Here is an 11274-nt window from a genome sequence, read left to right on the forward strand (position 1 = left end):
GGTTGGGTCATGCAGGGCTGGTCCAGCTTAGACATGTGTTTCTCCTGTTGCTTCCACAGGTCTTTGAAAGCTCAAATCAAAGCAGCTGCAATGAGTCCACTTGCAAAGATCTCCTGCCAAAGAAAAGGAGACGGACTCGCATCCCTGACAAACCCAACTACAGCCTTAACCTCTGGAGCATCATGAAAAACTGCATCGGCAAAGAACTGTCCAAGATCCCCATGCCCGTAAGTGAGCATGTCCCAGGTGCTGAGGGCAGGCCGAGAGGGTGCTGCTGTGATGCCAGCATTGAGGGTTTGATTTGGACATGGCTCCTGGCTGTGCGAAGGATTTGGATTATGGCTCCGGGTGGTCTGATCAGGTGCTGTGGTAGCACAGCAGCCCTGAGCGGGACAGGAGCATGTCACCAGTTTCCAGCCCAGTCCTGCACTGGCAGAGCCCTCTGAAACCACCTCACTCATTTCCCCAGCCCTGCTCTGCAGCACCCATCAGTGTGTCCTCCCTGCTCAGCTCTGCTGACTCTAAGCCCTGCATTTTTTCCTGCAATTTATTTATACCTTGAAATCATCCGTCTGCTGCCAGAGAGCCAGCACAGCCAGAAAACTAAACCAGCCAGGCAGGAGGAGGCTGTCCTCAGCGGCTCGGAGCTGTAGTGCTAATTGCTTTGTGGTAAATAGCTCTGGTGTCGTGGCTGTTACATTAGGGACTGTTTGAGTTGGGTTGGCTCTTTCTTTGGGACTGATCCATTCTCCTGTGCCAGCTGTGGAGAGCCCTGGCAGCTTGCTCACATGAGTCCTAGAGTGAGCTGGAGCAGAGGGGATGTTGCCCAGGTGTTCTCTGCAAATCCAACTGTTGCAGAGGCAAGGAGGGAACCAGGACACCTTGAATCCCTGAGGATTCAAGTGTTTCAAGCAGGAGCTGGAAGAAAAAAAACCTACAGCCCTTCTTTTCAAAGCAAACCAGCCCTTTTCAGGCTGCTGCTTCTCGAGCAGGTCTTCACCAGCCCAGTAATCAGCATGGGTGGGACTAGGTGCCGTTGTAAGGAATCCCATTTCCCCAAAAACCAGAAGCACTGTGGGAGAGTTGTAAACCAGCTGGGGGTGGCTAGGGCTTTTTGTGGTGCTGACTGGTGTGGAAGTAGCCCAGCAAAGTGTGGTCCATAGCCCTGGCACTGTATTCAGGGTCCTTCCTTTGCTGGGTAAAGGGGAGGAGCATGTTACAGAGGTTTGGATGCTGAATTGATTGTATTTCTGTCTCTTCCTAAAGCAGTGCCTGACACTCCCCAACTGAGAGTGACGCGTGTCTCTTACTTGTGCTGTTTCCAGATGAGATATACAGCCCCGTGCTGTCCATTAGCGTTTCTGCAGCAGCATCAGTATCAGATGAAGGTGTGATGGGTACAGAAATAAGCTCAGAACGTGAAATACCAGCAGCTGCTGGTGTCTGGAGAGAGGAAATTTATACCTTCCCTATCAATCAAATCATTCTGGGATCTGCTAAAGCTGAGTCTGAAGCTGAGGGCAATATGTTCTGCTTGAACAGCAGCCCCCTGATGTGGCTTAGGGGATGTAATTACTCCATCCCTCCCTGGGGCAAGTGGATCCGATTTCCCAGCATTGCTGTCTCAGTAACCTGTTCAACAGAGCTATGGGCTGTAAAGAAGGGGCTCAGCCCAGCATCAAGTGCTCACTGTCAGCTCCTCTCTGGATATCTGTACAGATACAGAGGAAGGGAGATGCTTTGCACCTCACAGGCTCAGCCCAACACGGCATTTCCTTGCTGGGGCATTCACCCCAAGAACAAGCAGCCTGTGGGAAGACAACAGGGTGCAATTTAATCTCCTTTCAACAGATACTTAAGTTCTCCTTCCATAGTAAGTGTGCTTGGAGCACAGGAGAAGGCAGCAGCTCTGTGAATTGAAACGGAGCTGCTGAGTGAGGGCTTTCAAGCTGACGTTGTGGTAAATGGAGTGAAGGAGGAGGAGCAGAAGGAAGCGGAGCAGCCGGCTCAGGGAGGGCTGTTTGGAAACGTGGTTAATTATAGTACAAACTGTTAATGAGCATGTTGTGTGCACCCAGTGATGGGAGTTCCTCTTTCCGTGTGCTTCAGCTGACTCTTGGCAAATTATGAGCATTTCTGAGACCTGGTCCCCTTCCTGAGGGATACGATGGACTGAAAAACCTCTCTGTACAAACAGCATCCTCCTTAAATTTTCCTCTGAATGAACAAATCTGCAGCATTGAAAATGAAGAAAACAGCTTTAGGGATTTTGTGTTTCGGGTGGGTTCATTTTCCTTCCTCCATGGAAGGGTTTTGCTTTGCTGTTGCCAGAGCAGTGCTGGTGGAGAGGATGCAGCTGCCGGCTTTGTTCTTGTGCCGCCTGCATCTCTCCTGAGAGTTGTCTCAAGCCGGCAGTGATTTGATTTTTTTGTGTGTGGATGTGATGCTGCCCTTTCTACACAGCTCTTTCTTTCTGGGATGCTGTAAGTTCCCTGCTGCTTATAGGGCTTACAGGCTAAATGCCCAAGTGGAACAGTCTGGAGTTTGTTTTTTTTTAGTATTAAATACGTAACTTGGCTTATAGAAGTCATTCTCCCATCCTTAACCATCTGCTTCTTCTAAAATAGATTTCTTTGTTCTGAACTGAAAGTAAATGTAAATTTCACATCGTTTTGAGGCAGAAGACCTTTTGAGAAGAAGTATCTCCATCTTCGTTTCAATTATTTTTTTATTTCAATTCTTTTCAGAACAAAAATTACTGCTAAAATCAACCCTTTGGGTTTTTTTCCCCAGAGATGTTTGCAGCCTGTCCAACCTTGCAATTTACAGCAAAGTTTTCTAATGGACAAAGCAATGACTTTGGAGTATAAGTACAACACTTTTGGGCTCTTCCAGGACAGGGCTTCCCCTCTGCTCTCTGCTCCATGGGGCATGGCTGCTGCCACTGCCTGTAGCTCACACGTGCAGTTTGGTGCTGTCATGGGGCTGCAGTCCCCAGGAGCAGGGAGACCCTGAAATGGAGCTTTTCAAGGTTTCCTGAGCAACTCGGCTGCAGCCTGGCATGGGGGTGGCTTTGCTACGAGGTGATGGAGGGCAGCCTGGGGAGCAGCACATCTCTGCCCTGTGTTGCTGGTTGGTTGTGGCTGGTGGGATGCTGGCTAGGAGACAGGAGGGACCTGATCTCGCTGCTGAGGCTCGTTTTGGGGGTCACTGCTGCTCCGTCACTGGAGCAAGGTGATACCTGCTTAGTTCACTGGGCTCCCGGCTCCCTGGCCCACCTCTTCTCAGCTGGAAACTTCAAAGCCTTCATGCTTTTGTGGTATGGTTCAGGGAGCAGAGCAGAGCACATATTTCTTGCCTTTATTTAACATTTGAGTGATGCTGCAGAAGCAGTGTGTGCCCAGTGTGCCTTGGCACATCCAGCCCCACGCTGTCAGCTGCCCTGTGGGGCTGCTGCTTCGGTTCAGCAGTTCCCATCCGCCTGGATCCTTGACTCTTGGAGTGCGTAGCACCGTGCTTGGAGAGCCAGATGTGTGGGATGCCAGTGGTTAGCAGGGCACAGTGCTGGGGGAAAAAGGCAAAGGATGAAGTGCCTGACTTGGCATCTCTCCTGCTCTGCTAACTCTTACTTGTTCCCCTCCAGGTAAACTTCAACGAGCCACTCTCCATGCTGCAGAGGCTGACAGAGGACCTGGAGTACCACGAGCTGCTGGACAAAGCAGTCAAGTGCGAGAGCTCCACGGAGCAGATGTGCTTTGTCGCTGCATTTTCAGTGTCTTCCTACTCAACAACTGTCCACCGCACCGCAAAGCCATTCAACCCTCTGCTGGGGGAGACCTATGAGCTCGACCGGCTGGAGGAGTTTGGTTTCCGTTCCCTGTGCGAGCAGGTGAGCAGGTCTGTGTAGGGGCTCTGTGTACCTTCCCTGCTGCTCATGTCCAGCCAAAGCAGCCCTTCTCTGAAGGAGACTGGGCATCTCCTCGCACTGAGCCTTCCTCCTGGCCAAGACAGCCAGTGCGTTGCTATTGGCGCTGGCAGAAGCAGCTGCATGTGCAGCCCAAGCCATTCTTCAGAAGCCAAGTGTGCCCACTCCAGTGTTGCAGAGCAGGAGGGTGGGGAAGGGAGGAGAGGAGAAAGGTGTCCTATCACCCTGCCAGGTCTCCTGGCAGCCGTTCTGGAGCTGGGGTTGTCGTCACATCTCAAACCTTGAGCAGAAAGGAAGACGCTGTAGCTATAAAGTGATGCCCCAAAAGGTTTTGGGATATTTTTGGGCCAGAGGGTGTCATAAGGTCTTGTTTCTTGTTGGACTGCAGAATTTTAGTTTCAGAGCTTGGGAGCAACCTGAGAACCTCTGACAGCCCCATGCTCTACCCACAGAGTGCATCTGGCATGCATCAGTTAAACAGCAGGTCTTAATTAAAAACCTGGAGTGCTTAGTGAGTTGTGACCTGTGAAGAAAATGAACTGTTTAATATTTAGCACACTTGGCTGGTTCGGCCTGGGTTCCTGGGGAGAGATGGGGCCATTTATCACCCCTTTCAGGTGGGACATCGCTTTGGTGGGGCCTCTCTGTTCTTCAGGAGGTGGCTGTGCCATCTTGGGGACTGAGCAACCACCACGTCTTTTCAGTGTTCAGAAGCATCAAACAAAATCACAAACCTCTGTCACTCTGCAGAGTGTGATGCAGGTCCAGGACCTGCAGAGCTGTTCAGCAGACCATGCCCTGAGACTCGTAGGATTTTTGGAGGGGCATTGCATGGGAGAAGGGTCTTACTGCTAATCTGGACATGCCATGCTGTGCTGTATGATGTTTACAGCAGATGTCAGACATGTGGACAGGGCGTGCTGAGAACATGCAGTGAAGGAGGCTCAGGCTTGCACCAGCATCCCTGTGTCCCCCTGACATGGTTCAGCTCGTCTCTGTCCTCCTCCTCATCTTCTCCAAGTCATGGCCCTTTGTACCCAAGTCTGGAGCAGTCACTGTAGCAGGTGCCATGCTCTGCCATCAGCAGGGGACACAGGCACGTACAAAACCCCTCTGTGGTAATGGGTGCCCAAGCTCGACAAACTTGGAAAGCTCTGACCTGAGGCAGGATAGCAGCTCCTGTCACATCCCTTCTCTCGGCTGCGCTACTCCAGGCAGTGACAGACTCTGTGGGGTCTCCTGGAAACGTGAGCCCTTGCTCATGACAAAAGGAAAGGTCCTTCAGTAGATATCTCCAAGATTCGTGTCTCTGCTGTCCCTTTGCACCATCCAGAGCTGCATGCCCCATGTCAGCCAGCTTTGATCGTCCCCAGTGATGCCCACGTGGTCTGTCCCAGTCTTGGGAGCTCATGCCCTTGGCTGCAGTGAGCCAGGACACTGCTGACCAGAGTGTAATGAGCTACAACTGTGAATGTGCCTCCTGTTCCTGCTCTGCCCAGCCCCTTGCCTGCTCCCAGGAGGCAGGTCAGAGGCTGCAGCATTACACCTTCACCTCCCCTTGCCCAGCAGTGATTCCCCTGTCCTGCCACACAGCCAAATTCCCCAGCTGGCTTTAGGCACAGCAGAGAGAAATTAGGAGTCTCTGTTCTCCAACACCTCCCTGGTGCCCCGTCTCCCTGCGCTGTCACCCTTCTCATCCCAGTACTATAGGAAGTGGGTCGTTCCTTATCAGGATGCTCAATCCATCCCTTAGCCAGCAACACCCCTCATCCCTCCAGGGTCCAGCCGGAACAGGAGGCTGGGTTTATATCCTCATTTGGGCTGTGGTGATGAAGCCTGGTGCTGCCTGTCGGGTGCTGCTGGACAGCGCTGACCAAGTCACTCCCACACCTTGACATCCCTTGTCTCATTCCTTCACCCTCCGTTTCACCACCCTCCTTCCTCCATTCCTGTTCCATCCTAAATAAATGACCCTCTCTGAATTGCTTTCTCTGGTTGGTCCCAGTTTTCCTGCATCTGTACCCAAATCTGCTGTTTCTGACACCTCGATGTTAGCTGAGCTGCAGGCTGGCCTGAACCCTGGGTGCACCCCTCCTATCTGGTCCTTGAGTCCTTCCCTCGCTGGCACAGCACATGAGCTTCATTTGAAATTAGGTTTACTGTAACTTGGAACAAACCCGCTCCCTTGCAGCGCTCTGGAGCCTTCGGTCTATGAGCGGAGCCTCTAAATCTCCCTCCTGGACCCACCTCAAAAGGGCACGTTTTAGTGACAGTAGCTTTGTGCTGATGCAGCGTTGTCAGCGCATCTTGCCCCGGTGCTGCCGTCAGTGCAGGCAGCGTGGGGTAGACAGACAGACACCCTTCCTGCTGCTCTGAACTTTCCTTGGATGCTGCATGCGCTGCTTAGCCCACCAACACACTGAGCGAAGCGTTGATCATCTCGTGCCTGAAATCCAGTTATCCAAATAGGATTTTCTCCTGCTGGTGACAGTGAGATTTAATGGAGAGGTCTTTGCTCATGTTTGTAATCCAGTAGCTTGGGGCGCTCAGCCTGTAATTATGTTGGTGCAAATAATCTCTGATCTCAGCAGTGCAGCTGTCGGAGCTCGGTGGTTAGTGGGTTCCCGGTGGTGGGTGGTGCATGCTGGGTCGGCTGTGTGAGACCCTGTGAAGGCAGAGCCCTCTGGTTGGGGTGTCCTGCTTCCACCTTGCTCTTGGGCAGCTTTTCCAGTGCAAGGGAATGTGAGTAATGCCCTTTTACAAGTCATGCCCAGGACAGAGGATATTGTATCCACCTTTCCAGCCCAGCATGTCTGTAGGGGCAAAGCCAAAGTCTTGGCTGAGCAGGTCCGTGTGTCTCAGACAACCTGGAGACTTGCATCCCCTGGGAATTCCCAGGCAGAGCAGTGGGAGCCGCTGCTGGTAGGAGAGGTGCTGTTACACTGGGATTACTGGGGATCTAGGCTGGATGTTGGCACATCACCGTTTCTCAATCAGGACCCCTGAAGAGTGGGGTCGTGTCCTGGGGTCACAGTACAGCATTGTTTCACAACGATAGTTGATTAAATTAACGTTTTATTGATAATGCTTCAAATAACGTGCCTTAGAAAATCCTGGCAGGAGCTCGGTGCATCTCTGTTTGCTGATAGGGTACTTCATGGGAGGTCACCCTGATGTTCAGGAGAAGACCGGAGTGTTCAGGTCAGCACAGCAGAGCAGCCTGAGGGCTAAAGTTGGTGTGCGGCTATTGCCTCTCCTAAGAGTCACACTGTGAGCACTCGCCAGGGCTCTCTGGGGTGCTGGTGGCTGTGATCTTACGGGCTGTTTCTCCTCTCCTCCAGGTGAGCCACCACCCCCCGGCAGCTGCCCATCACGTTTACTCCAAGCGAGGGTGGACGTTGTGGCAGGAAATCACCATCGCCAGCAAGTTCAGGGGCAAATACCTCTCCATCATGCCACTGGGTAGGTGACTTACACCGACAGGATTGGGGCTTGCTTTTTTCCCTGCACTGCTCATGCAATACTCAAAGGTTAAAGCAACATGCCAGTCCCTTGGGCTCTCACAGGGCTCAGTGAATTCTACCCCAAGCAATGCAGAGAGCACAGATTTGTGCTCCTGATCACAGACAACCTGACAATAACTCGTCTGCCCTGGAAATGGAAATTACACCAGCTGCAAAGGGAGACTGCTTTGCTTGCTGCTAGCACCATAGTGGTTTGGAAGTATCTTGCCTGCCCATTAATTGATTTCTTCTCAAATGATATATAAAGGTTAGCTTACTCCCTGTTTTAACCCTCTCCCTGGGTGGCAGATGCAGTAAGCTGCCTGCTTCCAGTGTTCTGTTTGTCTTCTGCCTGTCCCTGGGCTGGGCAGCACACCTGGGGCTGGTCCCAGAGCTGTGGTGGTGGCTGGCTGGTCTCGTGGCACTGAGAATCAACCAGGCAGCTTGTTTCTGACCTGTTTTTAAAATTAGTGCTTTTGAGGGGGTGGGAAGAGGGCAGAGGGCCTTGCAGCTCTCTTGCTGCAGCAGCCCACAGAGCATGCAGCAAGGGAGGGGTGAACCCAGACCCGGCGCTGGTTGGGAGCTGATGGTGGGGGATGCAGGTAGAGAGGCCAGGTTGGCTCTGGGGACAGGCATGGTGCTGGGGCGCTCCAGGGGAGCGTGCCTCCAGCCCTGCCCAGCCATCTGCCCTTGCTGAGCCCAGGCACCCCTCTGTCTGCAGGTGCCATCCACCTTGAGTTTCACTCCAGCGGGAATCACTATGTCTGGAGGAAAGTCACCTCCACCGTTCACAACATCATTGTGGGCAAGCTCTGGATTGATCAGGTCGGTGGCTACGGGTCCAAGGTGATGGGTCCTGCCTGGCCTCACTGGGCTCCAGGGAAGGGGCAGGGGGGCTGGAAGGACATTGTCCTCCCTCCTGGGGTGTATGCCAGCGCTGCCTGGTGTCCCCACCATACTCCTGCCATGATAGGAAGGTGTGCTTTCCTGGCAGGGATGAGGGGGGAAGCTTCTTGGGAGCTCCTAATGGCTCTTCCCAAGGCCAGCAGCTCCATGCAGCAGGGTGGTCATATGCGTGGTGGGTTCTACTGTGCTGCTGGCGAGCCACGGGGCTGGTGGGGGTGGTCGCTGTGGTGGCTACAGCCAGAAGTAATGCTGCAGCTGGTGTTGATCTGTACCTGCACTACAACTAACACCTGATTTGTCTCCTTGCAAAGTCTCTCACTCGCTGTGGTTCTGTGTCTTTTATCTAGTCTGGTGAAATAGAGATTGTTAACCATAAGTCAAAAGATAAATGCCAGCTGAAATTTACCCCCTACAGCTACTTCTCCAGAGATGTCCCCCGAAAGGTACGTAGCCATCCATCTCCCTGCTCCTTCTAGCAGCCTTGTGTGGGATGAGACCTTGCCTCTAAGCTGGGCTCACAGGATCCCAGTACCGCAGCTGGGATGAGCCCCAGCACAGGGCCAAGGAGCCGCACTGGCACCTCTGATGTGGGTCACCAGGGAGGTCTGGGGGGAGGGACTTCCAAGCATAGCCACTGTTTTGGCTCTCCAGGTGCTGGAGCTGCTGCAGAGACTGGAAAGGGTTTGGTGGGCTGGAGACCCACCTGTGTGGTCAGAATGGGCCAGCGTTTCCCCTGTGCTGGGCACAGCTGATGTCCGAGGACATGCAGTGCCAGGTCCACCTGTTCTTGTTGGGGCACCTGGAAGGTGTTCTGCCCTCCTGTGCCTCTCCCTGTGCTCTGGATGTTTCCAAATGCCACCAGAGCCATCTCCTTCTGCCAGGTGACAGGGGTGGTGAGTGATGCTGATGGTAAAGCCCACTACGTAATGTCTGGCACATGGGATGAGAAGATGGAGTGCTCCAAGATAGTGCATAGCAGCCATGGCAGCACCAGCATGGAGGGCAAGCAGAAGACAGTCTACCAGACGCTGTCTCCAAAGGTCCTGTGGAAGAAGTACCCCCTCCCGTGAGTCCCCTCCTCGGCGTGGGGTGCTGTGCTTGGGGGTCCAACAGCCGGATGGGGATTAATGGCATCACCCTGAGTCCCGTGGGAGGGAGGGGGCTTGTGTGCCTAGTCGTGAGGACATGGGAAGGGGACCAGGACTTGAGTGGCTGGTTTGGCTTTTTCGATGTGAGCACATGGCAGGAGAGAGCAGGTCCCTGCGAGAGGAGGGTGGCTTTTGGGGGGATCCGTTGCAGGTAGGTTTTGGGCAGGTGAGGGTACTGTTTAGGTTTTTTTGGGCTGCTGGCTATAGTGGGGAGGTGTGTTGGCTCTCTGCCTTGCTGGTGCGTCCCTGGCCATCTTGTCCCACTGGTTGCTTTAGCCCTCTGGAGACTGGTCCTCTCTTGAGACTCTTACCCACGGTGGGGCTGCTCTGTCTCCAGCCTTCAGTAGCACCAATGGCCGGTCCCAGCTTTGGAGGTGCTCTGTGGGAATGGTCCCCCGTGGAAAGCACCCTCCGCTTGGTGCCACCGGTTCTGCAGTCGGGGATCCAGCAGATCTCGGGTGAAGCAGTTTCATGTCTCAGTGGTGCAGCGCAGCAGCCAGGCTTGGCTTTTAGCTTCCCTATATGGAGCCAACAGAGGAGGGGTCTGCTCCCCTCCAGGACACCATTGAGGTGTCATTGGCATCTCCAGTTAGAGGGTGGGAGGCAGGGCTCCCTAAATAACCTCTGTGTATCTGGTTTGGGGTAGCAGGAGAAGCGTCAGTGGGGCTGGGGTGAGATGCAAGGACGCAGAGGGCCGGGGGAGCTCCGCTCAAGGTAGGCACCATCTCCACCACCCTGATCAGGGCTCTCCGCCTGCAGGGAGAACGCCGAGAACATGTATTTCTTCTCTGACCTGGCCCTCACCTTGAACGAGCCTGAGGAGCGAGTGGCCCCCACGGACAGCCGGCTGAGACCCGACCAGCGGCTGATGGAGAGCGGCCGCTGGGATGAGGCCAACGTGGAGAAGCAGCGGCTGGAGGAGAAGCAGCGAGCTGTGCGCCGGCGGCGAGAGGCCGAGGCTGTGGAAGCCCTGGAGGAAGGTAAGATGTTCTGGGATGCTGGCCGGCAGGGACTGCCCGCCCCTCGCTGCAGGAGGGGGATGTGGCAAAGAAAGCCCACCGGCTTTGCGGGATGAAGGAAGGACCCTGCAGCTATCTGGGGGCTGGGGGAAGCTCGGGAGTGGCGGCTTCCAGGACAAGCAGCCCTTAGCCCCTGTTTCTCCCTGGACAGGCAAGGACTACGAAGGCTACATCCCACTGTGGTTTGAGCGCAAGCTGGATGCTGTGACGGGGGAGCTGATCTGTGTTTATAGGGGCGGCTACTGGGAGGCCAAGGACAAGCAGGACTGGAGTACGTGCCCTGACATCTTCTGAGCCACTCTGCTGGCACCGGGGTGGCCGGCCCTGCGCCTCGGTTCACCGGGACAAACAGAGGGACAGTGAGGACATGCTGGCAGCGTCCCGCCGGCAGTTAACAGTGCAAATACACAGAGTCAATACATACAGAAATTTGAAAAGCAAATCTAAACAGGGATTCCAAACCTATTTTTTTACGCACTAATAAATAGCATCCTTTTCTTTTTAATGATGGCTTTTTCAGCGACTAATTAGGAACGAGAACACGTGAATCTGGTTCGTTTTTAGCCTAGCATATTTATTGCTATCAGGAGTTGCTGCCTATATCTTTCAGCGCCTCAGCTTTATCAGCTGAGACGTCAACTTCCAAAGATGCTCGCATTGTGGGGATGCTGTGCATTTGTGTGAGCTCTTTTCTTTGGTATTTTTTTTCCCCATTTGTGTGTGACTTTATAGAATTATTTAAAAAAAATAATAATAATCTGCTTCTGGTTCAG

The 11274-nt window shown here is 53.6% G+C and overlaps 1 protein-coding gene across 8 annotated transcripts in view; it reads left to right on the forward strand.

Moving 5' to 3' along the window:
* The window catches only part of OSBP2 (oxysterol binding protein 2), a 119767-nt gene extending 108761 nt beyond the window's left edge, over positions 1–11006 (forward strand). For all 8 annotated transcript variants that reach the window (XM_080401737.1, XM_080401738.1, XM_080401740.1 and 5 more), the window contains 8 exons: positions 60–227; positions 3644–3889; positions 7267–7387; positions 8150–8253; positions 8682–8777; positions 9216–9400; positions 10242–10462; positions 10653–11006. In XM_080401737.1, the coding sequence (XP_080257863.1) occupies positions 60–227; positions 3644–3889; positions 7267–7387; positions 8150–8253; positions 8682–8777; positions 9216–9400; positions 10242–10462; positions 10653–10795 (1284 nt within the window). In that variant the 3' untranslated portion in view covers positions 10796–11006. The remainder of the gene's footprint in view (positions 1–59; positions 228–3643; positions 3890–7266; positions 7388–8149; positions 8254–8681; positions 8778–9215; positions 9401–10241; positions 10463–10652) is intronic.
* Positions 11007–11274: the final 268 nt, after the last annotated feature.

This window comes from Falco punctatus (assembly GCF_963210335.1).
Source record: "Falco punctatus genome assembly, chromosome: 1".
Taxonomy (NCBI): Eukaryota; Metazoa; Chordata; class Aves; order Falconiformes; family Falconidae; genus Falco; species Falco punctatus.